Below are 23,393 nucleotides of genomic sequence, written 5' to 3' on the forward strand. Positions count from 1 at the left end.
AGAAGGGAGACCGGGTGGCGGTTCTCCTCTAAAAGCCCTAGGATGGCTAACTCCAGGTGCCATGAGGAGACATGGAGCTCTCCCAATAATTTATTTCTCATTCTTCTCATGGAAGCCACCAAGTAATGTATTCAAAGATCAGGTGCCCCCAATCCTCCCTCCATTTGTGTTGCTGTGCACTTGGAGTATGACACTTTGGGCATCTTGCTTGCTCAGTAGAAACTCATTGCTGCAGATTGCAGTTCCAGGAGGAACGATGCGGGAAGTATATATGGATAGTTCTGTAGTACATACAGGAACCTAGAAAGAATTATCATCTTAATAGGGACGACTCGCCAAGGAAGATTAAGAGGAAGGGTTGCTAAGGACTCAAGGTTGTCTAATATGCATTACAGGATGGGCACAATGTTTAAGTCCCAGGCTATCTGTGGGCCCGGGTGATGGAGATGCCTAGATAGTTGAATTGCCCCTGAGTGACCTGTAGTCTTTTGTCTGGCATAGGTGCAGAAAGTTGACCTGTATGGTGTATGTACCAAGATTTCTGCCCGTTGACATGTAGCCCTACTAAATCACTGTAGATGTCGAGTTTTTGTGTTAAGCAGGGTAGAATGTCTGGGGGGAGGCTGCATGTACAATAGCATATTGTCGGCGTAAAGTGCCACTCTGTCTTCGTCATGGGTGGACCAGTGAAAACCCTTTAACTGGGCACCTATTGTGATCCAGCACACCAGTGGTTCAATCACAAGGGCAAACAGAAGGGGCGACGGGGCAAACCTGTTGCATGCCTCGTTGTATTGGGAAGGAGCAAGAGAGCGATCCATTCACATGCGCTCTCGTGCTTGGAGAATCACACAGGGCCTCGAAACAAGGAAAGGATTTTAGGGCTGAAATTCATCCGTCTGAGTATTTGAAAGATGAAGAGTCATTGTACAGTATCAAAAGCTTTTTCATTGTCTACCAAAAGTTTGTTGAGTTGAGTGAGGGCAACCTGAAGGTCTGAGCAAGCAGTGCTCTATGACTCTTCCAGGTATAAAGTTGCAGTTGACAACGAACAAGAAACACTGGTCCCACAGTTGAAAACAATACAATAAGTAAAAATTAATCAAATGGTTATTTTAATTATTAGTTAAAATAAATCCTATATAAAGAACTTTAAAAAAAAAAAAACCTTTTACTTTGTGATGGTGCAGCGGGTATGTAGTGAGAAATGCGCTTGATGCTCTCATCAAAGTGGTACACACATGAACAAATTCAATGATCAAAGTTGTGTATCTTAAAAGTAATAACAACAAGGCTCATTTATATATAATATAATCTATCTCGGGTCCATAGTAGTAGTTGATGTTTCGTTCCATCAGGAAGATTTGGGGACCATCATCGGGATTCATAAGATAAGGAGGAGCCTGAAACAAGGAGAACAAGGGCTGAAAAAAAGATTAATAGACCTAGTTCTGAACAAACCGGTTATGGTGTGAGGTGTAAACCTTTAACATAGACTGTATACTCACAGAGCGAATATTGAAAGCTTCTGTGGGGACGACCGGTATCTGACTGTTGTAGTGCAAGGATCTGGGTTTTTAGAAGGGTAACCTCTTTTCCTTTCTCTCGTTCCCGACCACGAATTGTGGCAAACACTTTTCCTCAGAATACTGTTCTAAAGGCATCCCAGAGGCACTGCGGTGAATCTAGAGAGTGCTGATTCATATCAAATTATTCTTTTATAATATCCCTCCGAACGTCAACCAATGTGTCCCTTCTGAGCCACCACGCATTGAATCACCAGACATCACCCACTCTGGGTAGTGCTGTCCTGAGCTGTAGGTCAACTAGCTGTTGGTCTGAAAGGCCTTGGGCAGGATGTGAGTGGTGTGAACATTGAGTAGGGATTTGATTGGCATAAAGAAGTAGTCTAGTCTAGAATAGGTTTTGTGTGATGCAGAGCAGTGTGTAAATTTAAATTTGGTGGGGATGCCATTTGCACCAAACATCCGCCAGTCCTAAGAATGTCACCCATCGATGTGAGCAAGGGTTCTACGGGGGGGGGGGGGGGGGTCAGTGGAAGTTGTGTCTGTGGATCTGTCCATGATGGTGTTAAAGTCCCCTCCCAAAACCAATGTGCACGGGTGGGTAAATAGCAATAATTCTGATACTTTTTTTAGCGTGGTGGCAATCAAGGCTGGGGCATGTAGACACTGCCCACGGCCATCCCTGCAGGGTGCCCTTCAAGAGGATATATCTACCCTGAGAGTCTAGATGGGCAAGTATGATGCAGTAAGAAAGCTTTTCCACTAGTGCCTAATGTGAATCCAGCATGGAATACCCTATGTATCCGTATCGGCTGAGGAAGGGACAGTTAATGTGCTATAAGTAGGTCTCCTGAAGGAGAAAAGCGGCGGGTGCCACCCATTTAAATTATCAGAAACCCACACCCCTCTTGATTTTATCAAGTAGCCTGTTGACATTCCAGGTCAGTATCTTACATTTTGGCCTCATTTGTGAGTCTATAGTAGCCTTGGGGACATGGTTGTCTTATATCTAGGTAGTAATAGTGATGCATTCCCTGTAAAGAAGAGACACAAGAAAAGAACAAAACTAATCCAAACAACTGAGTTACCAACCACCCTCCCTACACTTCCCACCCAGAAACAACTCTCGTCCTAACGTGTTCTCAACAAGAAAGAAACTAGAAACCAGGTCTGAGGCCCCTATTTATGCCGGTGGTTGTTCATCGACTGTGTTCCGGGGGAGTTCTATTGCAGGTGACCTATTGTTCCTTGGAGCCGTGGCGCGTCTCAATCTACTTCTGAGTCTGAGGAAGTCTGGGGTTGCGAAGCATCGAATACCACCATGTCTTACCCATAGTTCTTACTGCAGGGACCTCCATGTGCCCGTCTGCGCCTCCCTTGCCAGGGTCCCTCTGTGCGACTTAACGCCAGCCCCATTGTCTCACCTGTAGTTGTCCATGACAGCTCCGTGAGGCACCTAGTGGGGTGCCTCTGTCTCGACCCACTCCCAGACCCTGTCCCGGTGCTCGAAGAACAGGGCTTTCCCTCGGAAGGTTATTTTGAGCTTGCTTGTGAACAGTAGCATGTACTTAGTGTTCATGGCACACAACGTCTGCTTAACTGGACCAGCCTAGTGTCGTCTGGGAAGGGCAGGATTTTAGATGATTCATATAGCGTCTCCCCCAACAATCTGTAGACTCAAATCTCTGTCACGGTAGTTGAGGACGCGTGCTATAATAGCACAGGGAGCACCGGTGGGCCACCAGCACTGTTTTCATCAGTTCCAGGAGTATAGCATAGGCCTCAGTCCATCAAGGTGGGCCATCCCAGCATAGGGGTGTCTCCCAGTGTGCTTCCAAGATGAGACCAGAACAGGGATACATTTGGAGCATGGTTTCTCTGCGGATGATTAAAAGCCTCCAGGTCCTGATTACTGTGAAAGCGGGAGCGTGTCCTCCTGGCCCTCCCCTACCCGTGCTAGACAGTGTGTGGGGGTGGTCTCTCTGGGTCTAGATATTAGGGAGGACCACCTGGAGCTCGGTTTGTCTCAGGCCAGGCAGAGAATGGGGCCAGGAGAAGGAGCCGGCAGCGCTTGCCTCCTCTCTGCTCTTTCCAGGTGTCTCGGAGATCGGGCAGCTGTAGGATCTCACCCCGGGGCCTGCCCAGGCCACTCCTGTCCCCTGGACCACACTGAGTGTCACCATAAGTGTCAATGAGGGCCCCAACTTCCTCCAGGTCATCCGGTGAATGCGGACACAGCAGGCTTTCAAGGTGGGGGTCAGCACCCCCGTTCCTGGGCTGCAGAGCCCCTGGCGTCACTTCCCTGCAGCTTGCGAAGGCCGCAGCAAGCTGCACCATGCACAGGAGCCACCCCGAATGGTGTCGGTGATCACCGGCTCCTCCTGAAGGCGCTCAGCAGGCAGTGTTGCATTTCCCCCTGGTTCAATGATTCTCAGGGAGGCAGGATTCATGCAGGATATCGGGTACCAGCCAGGTGTTTCAGAGGGATGTGTGAGCTATATTGTTCGACCAAAGCAAAACCAAAGGAAATGATGGACGGAGTGTTGAGCATTGCAAGCACTCACCCCCAGTCAACTGATCTGTGTTTAATCCACCACCGTTCTTTAGCCCACTCTGCCACCCCAGTTCAGACATGGCCATATGCAAATCGGTCTGACCCTGTGCCTCATGGGAACAGTCCAGCCCAAACTGCCAAGCCATGTCTTCCCTGGACCGGAAACAAGCTTCCTAGGACCGGTTTCTGGCCTTTCAGCCGTCTTCAGCCAGGTTTGCTTGAATCCAGTGGCAAAGTGAGCAAGGGACTCCGGTCTGAGCATACCCTGCCAACTTATGGCGAACAAAGCAAAACCAAAGGAAATGATGGACGGAGTGTTGAACATTGCAAGCACTCACCCCCAGTCAACTGATCTGGGTTTAATCCACCACCGTTCTTTAGCCCACTCTGCCACCCCAGTTCAGACAAATGCAAATCAGTCTGACCCTGTGCCTCATGGGAACAGTCCAGCCCGAACTGCCAAGCTATATTGTTCCCCATCCACGATCCCACAGGTCTGGCTTTTAATGTACTAATGTACACAAACTCAGACATGCATAAATACACACATACTCTTGGTACTGTGTCACAATGTAATTTGCTTGTGTCACTGCAAGCTTGAGGAATAACAAACAAAAACATGGCACATACATAGGAAGGCCAACAATTATTTTCAGGTTGAGAATGTACCTGTGGAGTAGTTAACTGCTAATACATTTTTGTGCAGCATAGTCTGCCTCCTTTTAGATTCATACCACTTAGTGTCCAAACTATTTTTGATTGGTGGGCTTGAAGATATGGAGTATTGAGAAACACTAAATATTTTCTTAATCTATCAGTGTTCAACAAATGATCAATAACAAACGTATACATATCCACTGGAAATGGGATGCCCATCTTCTAACATTTATTTTTATATTTAAGCAAAAATCTATATTATGACGAACATATCCTATGGCATAGAATGTTTAAAAATGCTTTAATGTGTTTGTTTTTATTCTACAGCTCCTTGGTCAAGCTGCTAGAAACATGGTGATGCAGGAAGATTCAATATTGCATTCTGAAGATGTAAGGCATCTTTTGTTGGATCTTTTTCTAAATCACATATGTGCATACATTTACAGTGTACTTCACAATAATGTGCAGAATTATGACAGTATTCACAAGGGAAATAGAAGTGTACATTCTGTGGTTATTTAAAAAGCCTTTGGAGTTGCCAGCTTCCTGGACATGATATTAAGACTGCCGTTAGTTGATCAGTAATCATAGCATTATTAAAGCATACCTTTGATTTAATCGCTCTCCAATGTACATACAAGTAGGCAGGTGGTCTTAGTGGTTATAATTTAAATTGATCTTTGTGGCTTAAAACCTCATATCATAATGACTTCATTGCACAGGCTCAGGTCTTTATAAATTCTAACTTAGCAGGGACGGTTGATATAAATCGGGGCGCCCGACAGGGCTGTCCCTTATCCCCAAGTTGTTTGCTTTCTTTATTGAACCACTGGCTGTCCGGATTAAGCCAAATTTGGAGATAAATGCACCAATACTAGGAATGTCCAAATTAAAATAGTTTGCGAACAACATAATTCTTTATCTTCGACCTGAAGAGCAGAATATCGAAACAACGTTGACAGAATTTGTGCAGTTTGAATTAATTGGGGGTTATAACATCAATCTAAACAAGACAGAAATGTTGTTGCTTAATACCTGTTGTGATATTCTCCCTTGTAATCTTCAACAGCAAGGTCTCTCCCCCAACCCGATTCGATATTTGGGGATATGTCCCCAATCGTTATGCGGAAATGTCTAAATTGAATTATGAGGCAATGTTGAAAAAAATCAAAAGCCTACTATACAGATGGACACTTCTTCCTCTTACATTAATTGGCCATGTAGCTCTCATAAAAATGTATATTTTACCTTTATTGATTTTTCTTTTTACAAATGTCCAGATAAAAATGAACACAACATATTTTAAAGAACTAGAAGTAATTTTTCGACAGTTTATCTGGATTAAGAAGGTTTCAAGGGTCAAATTTCCAGTGCTTCAACAGACTCGTGGGGGTTGGCACTCCCCCAAGTTTGTACATGCTATGAAGCCTCTTCTCTGGATATGATAGTTTGTTTAATTGATTGCAAGGGATCCTTGGATAGTTTCTTTTTTTACAAGATGGTACAGGAAGCTGGATCTCAGATTCCGGTTTTTATAAAGACCCCAAAAAACGACATATAAGACACTACAGGAGTATTGCACCAGACTTCAGGCATTGTACTCTATGAAGGCTCATTCGGCAGGGTATGAGTACTTGTGGCTCATGTAATGTAAAAGCTTGGGCCTTCAAATCCAGAATATTCAGTAATGGTTTTGGAAAGCAAATGGTTTTAAAGAACTAGGACATTTTATAGTGGGAGGCAGAAGTATTAATTGGCAGGAGATCCAAGCTAGGTTTGGAGCCCTATGGGAGCTTTTTTTTTGGGGGGGGGGGGGGGGGGATGTGTATTTTCTGATTATCTTCAGATTATACATCTATTGAAAAGAAATTGTCCCCCATTTAGCACAGGTTTAACATCTACAATTGCTGCTCTTTTTAGAACAAAGCTAAGAGGGATGGGAAATTGGTACAGACGTTTACGGAGTCAAGGGGCGTGCCTCACAGTAAAAAGTTTCCTAGACAAGATTACTCAGGCAACGCAATGTACTTTCTCTGAGCTAGAGTGGCAGGCGATATCACAATTTGGCAACAAAGTATTAAAAGAGGCAAATTTTAAAAGAATGTCATTTTATTCACACTGGATGGCATACTATACTCCCATAGCGCTCCATAAAATGCATCCAGAAGTAGAGAATAGATGCCTTCTTTGCCAGTAACTGGGAGCAGGAGGCTGGCTTCATATTTTTTTTTACCTGCCCGATGTTAACACAGTTTTGGGAGAGAGTTTTTCCCTCTCTTAGCCTTGGCCTACAGAGTAGACTCGAACCATAGGCGGCAATAGTACGTGTTGGATTAGCAAGGCAGAGAAAAAACTTGCCAGTGTCTAAAGGGAGGAAACCTTCATAACAATCGCCTCTATAGTGGCATGATCCTTGATTCTGCAGAACTGGAGGACCACAAAAGTACCAGCCTACCTAGAATTGCACAGTAAAATGATTCGAACAAATAATTCGCAGAGGGCTATGCTAAAAGGTTGGTGCCATTAAGATGTACTGCTGTATGGAAATATATGGATGAAGTAGAAAGCCTACACATGTGAAAGCGGGATAAAAATTGGGCTCAAGGAATTGTTTAGCCACAATCGCGCTTTATAATATGAGTCGTCTGCTGCTGAACCCGATGCACTGTAGTAAGTTTTAGAGTAATTTTATTGGGAGGCAGGGATAAATACTCTTTATGGTAGGCAAAAGGACTGCACTTTAACAATAGCACCTTGCTTAGCCCAAATGTATTAATGAAAGTGTTTAATAATGTGCGCTCGATTAATGCGAATTGGTAAAATTGTCGATTTTTACTTTTTTAACTTAAGATGTGACTTGATTGTCGCCCCTGCATGCTGCACTTCTACATTAGGCAAAGCAACAACAGGAAATATAACATTGAAGCAATAATGGATCCCAATCTTTTAAATGAATGTGTTTATTGTTGGAACCGGTTTTATGTTTTATATATGATGTATTGATTTATCTTATGCTTCTGCTCAATAAAAAATAATAATAATAATGACTTCATTCTGACCTGCATGGCAACTGTTAAATTTGGATCAAACAATTTTTGCTCAAAATTTTTCACTACGAGTCCGGCACAAATGGCGCATGCATTTGGGAGATTTTCCCAAGCTAACTCTTAGAGGTGTAGTCTCTGCAAAGGGTTTTTGAAGGAGCAGGTCAGTGGCGCTCAAGCAGGTTAACGGTGCATGAACGAAGAACAAATGCTTCACGGTGCAACCAGGTCAGGGAAAGACCCAAAACCCCTGTATAAGTTATGAGCTAGAAGCCCATAACAATACAATCACAAAACAAGTCCTGGGCACACGTATACAGTTGGTACACAAATGAAATTATAAGGAGGTCGACACCGGTAGTTCCATGAGAGTTGTTTTATGTGAGTAGTATTTCGTTAAAGAAAAAAACGCCAGGCGTTAAAACAACTCTCATGGAACTACCGGTGTGGACCTCCTTATAATTTTAATTTTGTACCAACTGTAACTGTATACGTGTGCCCAGGACTTGTTTTGTAATTCCTAGAGGTATTTTGCCTGCGAATAACAAAGATGGGTATTTCTTTCTGGGTAAAGCCAGAAAAACTCATATTATTCCACATTGAGTCCTGTAAAAGTTGGAATCATTTGGTGAAAGATGCCTTGGTTATGCATTAACCAACTCTTCACCACAACCAACTTTCCCATTAGGGAGGGAGCCCGCCTGCGGCTGGTTTTTTCTTAGGCCTGGTAGAGAAGGGGAGCAGGGGAAGGATCCGGCAGCACTCCCCTCCTCTCTTGTTCCATCAGAGTCTGTGGTACAGGTCCGAAATCTCATGTTCCTTCTGGGTTACTTTGCTACTGTACACACTGTATGAGTTGTAGTTGTTTGCGGCAGTTGAGAGTTTTGTGGCTCAATTATTTTTATTGCTCTCAATTTATTTAAGACAAGGGAATTACCTATATTTCGACGACAACATGTTAAGAAAGGGTTCCCAAATGTGTCAAAGCATCTTGTGGTAATAGAAACTGATAGCACCATACCTAGGTAGAGCTAGACTTTTGTAACCTTTCAGGGAACCCTGGTACTTCTCCTCCCCCCTCCCCCCGTATTGGGTTAAAAGCATTTCTCTAGCCCCCAATAGCACCAGCAACATTTGTTTCCCCCCTATGGGAATTTAGTGAGAATGGCTGTGTTTGGGAGACCCAGTAGAGTGCTAACAGGAATCACTGTGTTGAAGATAACATCGTCAGCATTCTCATAATAAATGTGTTAGTATGCCTCCCACGTTGAGACCTGTCGAGCAGCTAGCTTCTCATTTTTTTCCCGTTCGTGTAACTTCACTGGAGTGTGGTACCAGTAGGATCGAATTCACTGCTGTCTCTAACGAAGATACCTGTGACGTATTTTACATACTTAACACTTGTCTCCTTTCAACAGCAGCCATTTTTCGAAAGGGGTGGTATTTCTGGTGGTACCATTCTAACCACTGGGTGCATCACTCAATGTGTTACCTGCCAATAGTGAAACTTTTTTCTCTCCATAAGCCCAGAATACCAATTTTAGTTGTACAAAACCTTTATTTACCCCCTCGTCAAAGAGGAGTCCTACTTGAATGCACCTAACTTTCGTCCGTGCATTAAACGATTGAGGATCTTGAGCTGGGGGAACTGCAGGTTAGCACTTATTGGTGTAAAAGCTGAGGGGGAAGTTGACCAGCATTTAAGCTAAGTGATCCAGTTCTGCAGGGCGAGTGTGCCCTATTGACTGGAGGCGAGTACAGTCCCCATGCTCTTTGCCTCTTCAGCCAAGATTCCTTCACAGATGGGTGTACCAGATATCACCTGGTCTATGTAGCACCAGTGTTTTTGAGACTCCATTCTTCCCCACTTCAACGTGTAGTGGAGTTGTGTGGTCTGGTAGTACTTAAGTCTGGAATCCCCAGTCTGCCTTGTTGCATGTGTCTAAGAGTCCTTTGTCTTGTAATCATGGGTTGACTGCCTATCCATATGAAGTCCACTATGGCTTTTTGTAGGGCAGAGTGTTTGGGCCTGATAACAGAAGGGCTATGGTCTGAAGGGGGTGAGGCAGCATGGTCATTATCTATGCAGCCCAGACAGAAGCGACCACAGTTGTGCCAGATTTGCAAGTCCCTATGAACTTCTCACAGACATGAGTTGATATTGGCATCTATGAGTGAATTCGTTATTTTGTCATGGTAATACTGAAATATTCTATCCCATCAGAAGCCCAGAGGACTAGGCATGGTATTGGTGCTAAATTAGGGCCTCGTAGGAGATCGACAAGTTTAGGGCCTGCATTTTCTCCATATTAACCTTAAACCCTGACACCTTGCTATATTGTTGCAGCTCCCGTAAAAGGACTGGGACAGAGGCCTCAGGCGCCATCAGTGACAGGAGCATATTGTCCTCATATAGGGACAGTGTTTATGTATTTCTTCCAGTCTTTATAGTCTTTAATGTTTGCATTGTGCCTGATGTTCTCAGACAATAATTCAGTCATTAGGGAATACAAAAGTGCGATAAGGGACATTCCTGCTTGGTCTCTCAGCCTATCACTACAGCTCTTGAATAAGTGTCAATACAAAAGGGACCCAATAGCTGCTCATCAGTCCTCACCCAATGCCTATACCTGGGGGCAATGCCAATTGTCCTGCAAGAATTTCCATTTGACTGGGTTAGATACCTTCTCTACATTTAGCAACAGCGGTGAGGCTTTCTTACCAGCTCTGTGCATATTATCGATTATGTGTAGTATCTTCTCACTATTGTCTTCTGTTACTCTTTCCTTGGATACACCTTTAATCATCCAGATCCCTGAGATCTGGCACAAACTGCTCTAATCTAGCCACTAATTTCCATGTAAAAAATTTGGCATCTGGGTATGGGTGTGAGATGGGGCAGTAGGAGCTACGATTAAGGGAGTATTTTCCCGATCTTCGTAATAACCATTAATCTAATTTTTAACATGTATTTCATGATCTGCCCTTTTTCTGCGTATATGTTAAACCCCTTCATAAGCAAAGGAACCACTTGTTTACTGACTAGTTCATAGAACAGAGGAGTATGGCCATGCAGCCCAGGACATTTTCAATTTTTAGCTTAGCCATTGAAGTGATAATCTCCTTTGGTCTGATTGGATGTTCTACAGGCTCTGATTGGGCACTAGTCTGAGGTTGGATTGGCATGTTAGCTGTATATTGCTCACACATTATCTTTGGGGATCCTCAGCCTAATGTAGGCCTTAGTAATTGGTATGGAATGCCTTGCTTGCATGCCAATAGTTTACCTGCCCTATTGCTTCCACTGACCATTTGCTTAGTACGCAATAGAACATACTCTGCTGTGTTCAGATCCAAGGTGTTAAGTTGGGCCCTAGATGCCACCAGTTGCCTCCATACCTTCCGTTATTCAGTCATGTAGTGCACGCCCTCTAGCTCCTGTACTTGTTTATTCAATTGGTTCATCATCTATTTTGTGTCCTTATCAGAGGCCGGAGACTAGGCTACTGCGTATTCCCTAGCCACTGCTTTCAGGGCATCTTATTGTGCTTCAATAGATGACTATTAGTTATTAAGTAGTGATGGATGGTCTCTCCCAAGGTTTCCTTTGGTGGTGGGCAATCTTGCTGTAGAGAGATTGCCACCTTTTGGATTATGTCCAACTGAGTATTGCTCAGGCAGTGTGGATCCAGCAGATGTCTAAAGAGACCCTTCACATATTTCTCTACATTTCTTCCTTCTTTGTGTAGCGGAACCCCTCAGATTTGTATCTTATACTATTATGGCATGTTGTCATTTCCAGGTCATCCAACGTGTCTTGTAGGATGACATTCTGTTCTTTTAATGTGAGAAGTTCCTGCTTTACGAACTCCTAAACCTCCTTTCTGTAGCCTCTATGCACCTCCAAGTCCAAGCCTGTCATCCATCTTGCCTTTTTCTTTCTTCATATATCAGATTTGATTTTTCAGATCTGTACACAAACCAGTTGCTTCCTCATTGATGTTGGAGAGCAAGTTTTCCAGATATTGGTGTATGAAGGGCACTTCCATTCTTTCCTCTTCCTGCTTCACCAGGATATTCTTCAGTGTCATCTGTTTTATTCCTTCACTGGGAGTTGGGATCGGTATTGATGGATTGAAGAAGCATATCTTTAAGGGAGCCATCTTTTTGCTGTCAGACACCATTCCTCTCCTAGTGTGCAGGGCTGCATGACTGGGAGGGTTTATAAAAGTCTCCCAGAGTCTTTGTTGCCCCGTCACCCCTTATTCTCAGCAAAGGTTCACAGCTGAGGGCAACACCCCAGAATCTGCAGAGGGCCCTTTCAGCGGATTATTGTGTGGCCTCCCCTGCCGTTGATGCTTCCATGTGTAGTGTAAGATCCCTGCTACAATGCCCGTATGGCTGACTCCATGGACGACTCGCTTCTTTTTGACTAGATATGGATTCCTGCAGTAGGACTGGGGTCTCGCTGTTCTGTGTTGAGGTCACAGAATCCCACTCTGTAAGTGGTGCCCCCAGTGTTCATTGTCACCATGTGGCTCAGCCCTTTATTTCTGTTCCAAGTGTTTGTCTTGTTGGGACGGTTCAGACGGATACAGGGTGCTGCAGTCTCTCCTCACCAGGTATGTGTGCCTCCCATCTGTGACTTCTGGAAGTCGGGCGCAGTCCCACCTTGTCAGTGAGACTCTTTTTGAATCACCAACTTCCTCCAGGGAACAACTCTGCCACACTAGCCCTGTTTCACCCCTTAGACCCCAGGGCTGTTCAGGATGATTTAGTTGTTGTGACTGCATTCCTTCACATCCCTCACCTGTAGTTCTCTTGGGTGGAGGCTGCCAGCTGTGTTCCCTCTCCCTCAATTTTCTAGAGGCACTTGCTCTGTATAAGCATGGCCCGTGGCCCAGCTTCGATGTGTGGCAGTGGTTACCATTTTATCTCCACTTCAATGGACTGCGGGTGATGGCAGCCCCGCCGTTCCTCTGGTTTGTGGTTGCCCCTATGTAGTAGTTCAGAAGATGCCTCTTCCTTGTTCCCTGCCTTCAGGTGAAAGCCTGGTCCATGTGGGACTTCCTTTGCTGCTTCACTGCCCGGGTGCTGGGATGTTGAGGAAGGAAAAGCCCTGAAAAACTTACTTTTACTGCCGAAGTCTTTAATGGTGCAGTCAGTGAGGCTCGAACCAGGTATTACTTCATGGGGCTTAACAGCCTGTATGTCCCTAGTAAGATTTTGTGGAAAACCAAAACCTGCGTGAATCACTGCTTAGACCCAAAGGTCTCAATAAATGTAAACCATAAGTACATTCAATATACCAAAACGAGATGTTGTTTGTAAAACACAAAACAGTTACACTTTTAAAAAAAGAGTGCAAACGTCAGTGATGCTTCACAGTATTCTTTGTATTATAAACAATTTACCATAGATGTATTGTTAACCTCACAATTCATCTACCATGTACAATAAATGCCATGATACACTTAAACAATGTTTGATGAAAGATCCCAATGCATTTCGGGTTTATACATAACCCTTCGTCGGGGGATATAAAGCACAATAGAACAATGAAACGTATTCTCTTTGTCGTATCTTGAGGACCTCCAACAGGAACTACACCAAAAGACCATGTAAATATGTGTTAAAAATCAGAAAAAACAACTTACTTAAATTTCTCATAGGATTTGCACTCAGAGAGTCAAGAGAGAAGTGACTGAAAGGAAGGTAGGTGAAACAGTGCCCTTCACCTAAGAGTAAAAGTACTCAGCGTACTCAATATTGCCAAAAAGGTGTCGAGTATAAAAGTTGTCTGCATGTGTTATTAGACCAATAAAGTTGTCTGCGTTGATAGACAGATAGAATACTCAAAAACGCTTAGATATAAGCTTACCGCGTCGTGATTTCACCTAAATCAAATTGGAGTACAAGATTTTACATGTGGTAGCTTCTGCAAAATAAACAGACAAGCACAGACTTGTAATGTCCCAAACCTTCCGTTAAACCAAAGAACTATAGAGGATTGTTAATGGTGGCGAAAGCTTACCCTCGCAGAACGTCTGTTGCCGTATCCTACTCCTTGTATCTGTCAGTGGATCAAATAACGAACCTACAATCAAAAATGGGACTTACTATCAACTAGAGCCACCAGGACTTCTACGCCATTTAACCCAAAACTGTAGAAGGTTTATGGAAGCAAAAACGCTTCCGTATCTCACCATAAATGAAAACCAGCCACCTATTCCCTGGATTACTTTCGACAATTTTCGACGTGCTGAACAAGCGCATGCGTGGCGTATTACCGCTCATGCCTTTGTAGCGAATTCTCTGGTAACAAAAATAAATGAAGGACTCCCTTTGAAAATCGTACGTGGTCTTGTCAACAGAAAAAAACTAACATGAACAATGAAGTGCGCTGATAGTTAAATGCGATAAAAATCGTTATGGATACTTTCATGGAAACTAACAGAGTAATTAACGAAAAATGTATAGGGAAATACATGAGCATGAGTCTACCGCTAGAAGAAAGAAGAATAAACTCTAGTCTTGAACAGTAAAATATCATTATAGAGGAATCCGAGTGCAATACAGGATTCCCTTAAAAAACCGTGCGTGATCTTGTCTACTCGAAAAGAACATTGAGGTGTGCTAATTGTGATTTGCGATAAGGATCGAAATAAATGCTTTCTTGGACACTAACAATGTCCTTAATACCAAATAAATGAAAATGTATAGAGGAATATGCATGAGTGTAACGTAACATTATAATGGGACTCTGAGTGCAAATCCTGTACAGGAGAAATTATTGAAACTTTTGAGTTATAGAAACAAAAATGCAGATAGAGATATTAGATAAAGCATAGTAATTCATAATGATCATTTAGACCTCCCGGAATAACTGTTCCTAGAAATTTAATCCAATGGGTTTCTCTGCATGCAAGAGCTGTGTTCATGTCGATATCTGTTCGCATGTGCGAGCGCTCTAAGATTGTAAAACGTATTTGAGGGATTGTATGTGATGCATGAACCCAGTGTGTTACTAGGGAGGAATTCATATTTCTATTACGAATCCTACTTTTATGCTCGATCATCCTTGTTTTTATTTTTCTGCTGGTTCTCCCAACGTATACAAGTCCACATGGGCACTTGATAGCATAGATCACCCATTCTGTATTGCAGTCCGATGTGTGCTACAGTATTATGTTTTCACCTGTGTGCGGATGTGTAAAGACATTGCCAAGAATTACATTGCCACATTGCCCGCAATTATGGCATTTTTTCATGCCTAATTTATTCAGACTTCTCGTGATAGCTTTTCTTTTGAGTAGTTCCCTCAGATTTTTAGACCTAGTGTGCGCAAAAAGTGGAGGATCCTTAAATAAACCCTGCAATACAGAATGGGTGATCTATGCTATCAAGTGCCCATGTGGACTTGTATACGTTGGGAGAACCAGCAGAAGAATAAAAACAAGGATGATCGAGCATAAAAGTAGGATTCGTAATAGAAATATGAATTCCTCCCTAGTAACACACTGGGTTCATGCATCACATACAACCCCTCAAATACATTTTACAATCTTAGAGCGCTTGCACATGCGAACAGATATCGACATGAACACAGCTCTTGCATGCAGAGAAACACATTGGATTAAATTTCTAGGAACAGTTATTCCGGGAGGTCTAAATGATCATTATGAATTACTATGCTTTATCTAATATCTCTATCTGCATTTTTGTTTCTATAACTCAAAAGTTTCAATAATTTCTCCTGTACAGGATTTGCACTCGGAGTCCCATATAATGTTACGTTACACTCCTGCATATTCCTCTATACATTTTCATTTATTTGGTATTAAGTACATTGTTAGTGTCCAAGAAAGCATTTATTTCGATCCTTATCGCAAATCACAATTAGCACACCTCAATGTTCTTTTCGAGTAGACAAGATCACGCACGTTTTTTTAAGGGAATCCTGTATTGCACTCGGATTCCTCTATAATGATATATTACTGTTCAAGACTAGAGTTTATTCTTCTTTCTTCTAGCTGTAGACTCATGCTCATGTATTTCCCTATACATTTTTCGTTAATTACTCCATAACGATTTTTATCGCATTTAACTATCAGCGCACTTCATTGTTCATGTTAGTTTTTTTCTGTTGACAAGACCACATACGATTTTCAAAGGGAGTCCCTCATTTATTTTTGTTACCAGAGAATTCGCTACAAAGGCATGAGCGGTAATACGCCACGCATGCGCTTGTTCAACACGTCGAAAATTGTCGAAAGTAATCCAGGGAATAGGTGGCTGGTTTTCATTTATGGTGAGATACGGAAGCGTTTTTGCTTCCATAAACTTTCTACAGTTTTGGGTTAAATGGCGTAGAAGTCCTGGTGGCTCTAGTTGATAGTAAGTCCCATTTTTGATTGTAGGTTCGTTATTTGATCCACTGACAGATACAAGGAGTAGGATACGGCAACAGACGTTCTGCGAGGGTAAGCTTTCGCCACCATTAACAATCCTCTATAGTTCTTTGGTTTAACAGAAGGTTTGGGACATTACAAGTCTGTGCTTGTCTTTTTATTTTGCAGAAGCTACCACATGTAAAATCTTGTACTCCAATTTGATTTAGGTGAAATACGACGCGGTAAGCTTATATCTAAGCGTTTTTGAGTATTCTATCGGTCTATCAACACACGCAGACAACTTTATTGGTCTAATAACACATGCAGACAACTTTTATACTCGACACCTTTTTGGCAATATTGAGTACGCTGAGTACTTTTACTCTTAGGTGAAGGGCACTGTTTCACCTACCTTCCTTTCAGTCACTTCTCTCTTGACTCTCTGAGTGCAAATCCTATGAGAAATTTAAGTAAGTTGTTTTTTCTGATTTTTAATACATATTTACATGGTCTTTTGTTGTAGTTCCTGTTGGAGGTCCTCAAGATACGACAAAGAGAATACGTTTCATTGTTCTATTTTTTTTTTTATAGCCCCTGACGAAGGGTTATGTATAAACCCGAAATGCATTGGGATCTTTCATCAAACATTGTTTAAGTGTATCATGGCATTTATTGTACATGGCAGATGAATTGTGAGGTTAACAATACATCTATGGTAAATTGTTTATAATACAAAGAATACTGTGAAGCATCACTGACGTTTGCACTCTTTTTTTAAAAGTGTAACTGTTTTGTCTTTTACAAACAACATCTCGTTTTGGTATATTGAATGTACTTATGGTTTACATTTATTGAGACCTTTGGGTCTAAGCAGTGATTCACGCAGGTTTTGGTTTTCCACAACCTCCTCCGTTCACTATAATAACCAGGGATGTAGACTCACATCCCTATTCGTGAAAGCACGCTAAAAAGAGCCCTTACACTCTAGGTGTTATATAAATACGACACGTTTAACCCCTTCGGTGCCCGCCCCTTTCCCCGCCCTGTGCCGGCCGTTACATTAGCGGGCGGGGTTTGTGACGAGCTGGACTCGTCATGGGCACAGCGCCACCGCGGCCCATGACGAGTCCAGTTCGTCACGGGCACCGAAGAGGTTAAAACTTTTCTAAAAACAGGTGTGCAGGCCCACCCCACCCTTTGCTTCCTAGTAAGATTTTGGCAGCGTCTGGGTCTCGAAGATGTAAATAAAGATTCCCAATGGTGTAGAAACGAGATCTTGAAGAGTGATCTATCATGGGCAAAAGGGGTTAGAGACTGTATCATTAAAGCAGGTAGAGTGTTGAGTCTCAGGATTAGTCCCTTAACACTACAAATTGAAGTTGAGAGGATGGAACTTAGGTACCTGGGAAAAGAAATATCATGTGACCAGGAGTACCTCATGGGGAAAAAATCAGTATGTTTTATGGCCTTGTCGTGGCAAAATGCTGCTAAGTTTCCCTATATTGACAGGTTGTCCTGTCGCCGCTTGAGGAGTGAGGTTTTAAGGCTGAGAATCGGTGTTAACCCCTAGTATCATAATAATGAGACAAACAGACTAATGATTGGTAGTTATGGGAAGTGCAACTGTATCCTGGGGACAACATGTGATTTTTTACATATTTTATTGGATTGTTCAATGGTTTTACAGTTATTGAAGGAGATTTTATGCCCAATTTTTAAAAAGTATAGTATAACTAATAGGCCACAGGCAGCAGAATTTTTAACTGAGATGAAGAATTTCGATACAGCTTGTGCCCTGGGGAGGTTTATGCAAAGAGCAAAAGAAATCTTGAAAGGGGTCTAGTATTACTATGCCCCCCTGCTTGCACAGCGGATATAAGACATATGATCCAAATGAAGGTTTAAGGATGTTAATTTAGATCTGTAAATTGATGTATTCATTGCTAATGACTGGGGGGAGTTTATATAGAATCAAATGAAACCCGACCAGAGTTAGCAAGGGAAGGCTTGTCTTATGCTATGTAAAGTGAACTACTAGGCCTGAAATATGGTATAGTATTTTAAATCATGATTTTTAAGAGACTGAGTGTATGAAATTCTTTTTTTCTATGTATTGTATTTATGCTGTTTTATGTGTGTAAGGACTATGGAGTCTAAATAAACTTGGTTTTGAACTGAGAAGTAGGTCAGAAGGTGCCTCTTCCTTGTTCCCTGCCTCCAGGTGAAAGCCTGGTCCATGTGGGACTTCCTTTGCTGCTTCACTGCCCGTGTGCCATTTTCTTGTGCCAACTGAGGCGTGTATTTTTGCCTCCTGTTCCCTTTGCTTCACTTTTGCATCAGCCCAACCCCGGCAGTTCAATGGCGCATCAGGAGCTGGCCTCCACCCTAATGTAGCAGTGTGGTGACCAAAGAAGGAGAAAGTGTGCCTGCTGATGTTTCATCTTGACTCTCTCCCCCCCAACCCCCAACTGTGTTATATAATAATGACAATTAGGTCACTTTCCTCCTTTGTTGTTCCAGGATTACAATAATGGAGCCACAATAACACTATTTGTGAACAATGTTTAATTTCTAGCTTATAAAAGTATGTCTCTCTCACACCTTAGTTTCCTTCTCTTATTTAGATACAGGCATAGGTTGTTTTGTTGGTTTTTGTACAATGTAATAGTAAATATACACAGCTACATGGTTCTGATACATCTTTACCTTCTTTACAGAGTCTAAGAAAAATGGCCATTATAACAACTCATCTTCAGTATCAGTAAGTGACATTTCTGGGGGGAAGTAATGATTTACTTTTAAACTGTTGTTCTAAAGCTTCTGCATTAAACATTGTACCCACTTGTTAGTGATTGTGTAAGATTCACATTTGAGTGAATCTGTCTTGAATTTAGAGAGTTATAGGCAGGAATGACTACATGTACCCAAACAAGACCATAGAGGCATGCTATGTAATACTGAGGGCTATCACGGCAAGATGCTTGACAGGTGGGGTCCACGTGACCTCTTAAAAAGCTCCTATCTCATGTCTTTCTGAGTGTTTCGGATATTGCGAAAGCTAGTCCAAAAACGTGAATATTCCACCTTTAAATATTTTGCACACATTCAGAAACTTGCACACTGTGTTACTAATTGACCTAAAACCCTCTACCAGAATGTAAAAATTAATATTTGATATCCGAAGACATTTTCCCTTGAAAATGTGTACATTTTCACACCATCTTGAAAGTTATCATTTAGAAGATAGGGAAAAAAGTATTGGAACATTTTCTCTCTTAATAAGGCCGTTATTGTGTATCCTGAAGAGTTGTCTTATTTTTTAAAGTTTTAATTGTTCTCTTTTATCTTTTATGCAGACAAGAAGCCATTCAGAAGAAGTAAGTGTTTGACCCTCAGCAATCCCTCTAGCTTCAGTTGTCACTGCTTTATCAAGGAAAGGATATGGGTTGTGGTTTCAGTTGTCCCCCTCAAATTCTATAATTGACCGACGCAGTAACCCACTGCAACTGATTAATTTAAACTGTCTGCATATGCATCTTCATACGCTAAGTGCAGTGTTACGTTATGTGTGTTTGCATAGCACACAACTCCCCCAGTAGGGTATCCTGGCATTAAAGCAGGAGTTTTATGGGCATAGCCAGGGCCTGGGGTAGTTAAAGAGCCAGATCTTAACTTTCTTGCGGAATTCAAGAACTGAAGAACGGACTCTGATTTGCAGGAGCTGGTTGTTACTGGCTTTAGGAGCGAGGTAGGAGGGCACACAACCGCCGGATCTGGTACGGTGTATTCAGGTTATGCGTATGAGTAGGAGTCCCGCGGAGCGGAGGTGCATGGTAGGATTGTGAAAGTTTATGCAGTTTATACAATGTTGTGTCCGACTTTTTATTTGTGCATGAAGAGTGCTCCTTTGTGAATTTGGAGCCAGTGCTGCTCTTTGAGGTGTGGGGTGGGAGGTTGAGGGTGAGGGTGAGCCTGGCCACCGAGTTTTGTATGTTTAGACGTGTTTAGACGTCTTCTGGTAAGGTTTGCATTGATTCCAACATAGAATGCTTTGCTGTAGTACAGCTTGCTGATGATGAGGGCTTGGGGTGACGGTCCTGGAAGTGTTGGTGGGGAGCCATTTGAAGTGTGTGGAAGCAGGAGATGGAGACTGCATTCAGTTGACCGGTCATGGGGAGTTAGTTGTTAATTACTATTCCTAGGTTCTTTGTGGGTGTCTGGGACGGGTGTGAGTCCGAGTTTGGCAAGCCACCAGCTGGGAGTCCCAAAAAGAGGTGTTTTTGCCAAAGATTACCAGTACAGTCTTATCGGTTTTGGGTGTGAGACAGTTTTTCATCCATCTGGAGACCTCGGTCATGAAGTTTGCAGAAACTGGTCTGGGTAATTTCCGTCTTGCTAGAGGGGGTAAGTAAGAGCTGGTTGTCGCCAGCGTAGGAAGCCATGTTGATTTCATGGGTGAGGATAATGTTGATAAGTGGAGTCATGTAGGTGTTGAAAAGGATTGGGCATTGTGAGAATACTACTGGAATTCCGTGGATGAGGTTGATGGTGTCCGAGGTGAGGGGCACTAAGCTGAACGACTGGGTGCGGTGTGTTAGGATGGAGGAAATCCAGAAAAGTGTGGATTCTTGGAAGCTGGCTACATGCGGTTGTTGGATAAGGATGGAGTGGAAGACTGTCGAATACTGCAGAAAGGTCCAGTAGAATGAGGGCTGTAGTGTCATTTCTGTCCATGATGATCCAGATGCCAACCTTGGCGGCGATGAGGGTAGTTTCTGAAACGTGGTTGGGACTGAATCCAGATTGTCAAGGCAAGATGGAAACAAAGTCAGAATGACACTGACAAGAGCATCTACAAATCTGTCCCTAGACGCTACCATCCACTAATCAAAGCCACCAAATGCTCCATACTCACTGACCAAATTGAAAGCAATTGAAAGGATGCTCCAAAGCAGGTGTCTCCGGTCGGTCGATTGCAAGCTACCAGTAGCTCACAGTAAATAAGCACAAGGTCAATAAATAAGTGTTGTGTGTTTATTTTACATTATTATCATCAGACTGCAGATAGCAGAGCCTGATCATGAGCAGCGCTCCGGATTTATGGGAGCGCTGTGTTTATTTTACATTATTATCATCAGACTGCAGATAGCAGAGCCTGATAATGAGCAGCGCTCCGGATTTATCACCCAGGGTGGGGCCTGAGGTGAAAACTGAAGCCCTGAGGTATTTAACTCTTTAAAAAAAGTCCTTGTCTCGATATTGGATCTGAGAACAAAATAATGTTTCTGAATGCTTTTAGATGTGAGAAAATTAAAATGAAGTTAACTTACTGAATAAGTTAACTCTTCATTAAAAATGTCTCCCATTTCAAAGTGTCGCATTTACAAGTGGCAGGTATTTTGCTCCCAGTGGCTTGTAAATATGATGCCATATTCATACCAGAAAAATATAGTATATTATTTTTCCAAATGGGAGAAATTCAAGGTGAATGAAAATGTTTCTATAAAACATTACATTTTGATGTTTTTCTCCACCTGCAATTAAGCCAATTACATCTTAATGTTTTAAGAAGCATGTTTCTTCACTTTAAATTCCTCCCTTTTGAACCAGTGGCTGTATTTTGTTATAAATATGTCACCTTGTCTACTGGCCACTGGGAGCAACATGCCTGCTGTTAGTAAATGCAACGCTTTGAAATGGGTGAAAATGTAAATGGTTTTTAAGGAATCCATATAAACACAAAGTTAACTCTTCACTTTAAATTTCTTTAATTTCAAAGTGTTGCTTTTACACATAGCAGGAATCTTGCTCCCAGTGGCTAGTATATACAGTGCCATATTCATAACTGAAAAAAATAGCTATTTGTTTCAAATTGGAGAAATTTAAAGTACAGAGAAATGTTCCACATTATGACATTTGTGCAGAACATTTTTCTGCATCTTAAATTTCTCCCATTAAAAAAATAGTTCTGTGTTTGTGTTGTACCTGTTACTGTGTCACATATGGAGAAAGGAATGTCCTGTGCCATACGTACATACAACAAAGGCTCTCAGTCACCTATACACATATAACCCACTCATACACACACACACATTTATACATCCCCACAGACCATGCTCTCACTGACGCATATGGCAGCCCTGCAAAACACGAAACTATTTGAGGTTAGTATAGTAACTGCTATCCATTCGCATGTTCAGACTTTTTTGGATAGGGTCATTAAAAGATTTTTGAGAGGTCGTCTCACCCTTGACTTATCAAGGCATGTTTCATCATTTGACGATCTCTCACAATGGACTAGGAGCAATGCCACTCCAGCGGACTCAACCGAGGGAAGCTATTCTTGACCCTGGGAGTTCTCAGAAATCTATTGCCAGGACAATGCCTTAGGTCCTGTTGATTTGGCAGGAAAACAAGTTAAACAAATCCTAGGGGTATACTTGAAACCTACTGCCGAGGACCTCTGATATGGTTAAAATCATGGAAGTCAGGTCATCCTGTGAAGAGCAATGAATCACTAGACCTCAGACGGATACTTCAATTACCAACATGTTTCGACCTCTGTTAGCCTATATAGGTCTTGGGTCTTCTTCAGGGTAAAGGAAAACTTAAAAGTGGTATATAATCACACCATGCATGCAGGGTAAATACTAAAACCCTACCAGTCCCTGTACTAATAGCACAAACCGAGATATACTATACTACCAGCTTCATGGCAAACTGTGGGGGGTTGTCATATTCGCAGTAATACATTCTTTAGAAGGATGATGCATCTAGTACACCTACAAGATTTTCTTGCAGCTATAGGTGTTGCTTTCAATTCAGTCGGTGAGTGTGGAGCATTTGGTTACTCTAATTTGCTGATGGTAGCATCTGAGGACAGATTTTTAGATGCTCTTGTCGGTACCCTTCTGACTTTGTCTACATCTGTGATCAAGTTGCTTGCAGTAGTCTTTGGTGAGCCTTGGCTTTGAGCGAAGCAAGGGTGTCTGCGCTTGCAGTGATCTAGGTGTTGAAGTTTGAGAACAATTTGGGGAGGTTGTTGTTGTATCGAGGCTTGTGGTATAGGAGTTCATAAGACCAGAATGCTTCTGAGATCTTGTTGCAGTCCCGTCAATAAGATATGGCAATGGTGTTTCTGCGGTGGTGTGGGATAGGTATGCTGAAGTTGACAAGGGCGTAGGTCCGTCCAAGTGAACATATTGGCATGTCTACTCTG

The 23,393-nt window shown here is 42.5% G+C and overlaps 1 protein-coding gene across 1 annotated transcript in view; it reads left to right on the forward strand.

Annotated features, from left to right (window-relative positions):
- Positions 1–23,393, forward strand: part of BORCS7 (BLOC-1 related complex subunit 7) — a 68,364-nt gene that overhangs the window by 41,216 nt on the left and 3,755 nt on the right. Inside the window, exons 2-4 of the mRNA XM_085606590.1 lie at positions 5,065–5,127; positions 18,892–18,935; positions 19,531–19,551. Of these exons, the coding sequence (XP_085462716.1) occupies positions 5,065–5,127; positions 18,892–18,935; positions 19,531–19,551 (128 nt within the window). The remainder of the gene's footprint in view (positions 1–5,064; positions 5,128–18,891; positions 18,936–19,530; positions 19,552–23,393) is intronic.

The sequence above is a fragment of the Triturus cristatus genome, chromosome 1_2 (genome assembly GCF_964204655.1).
Source record: "Triturus cristatus chromosome 1_2, aTriCri1.1, whole genome shotgun sequence".
NCBI lineage: Eukaryota > Metazoa > Chordata > Amphibia > Caudata > Salamandridae > Triturus > Triturus cristatus.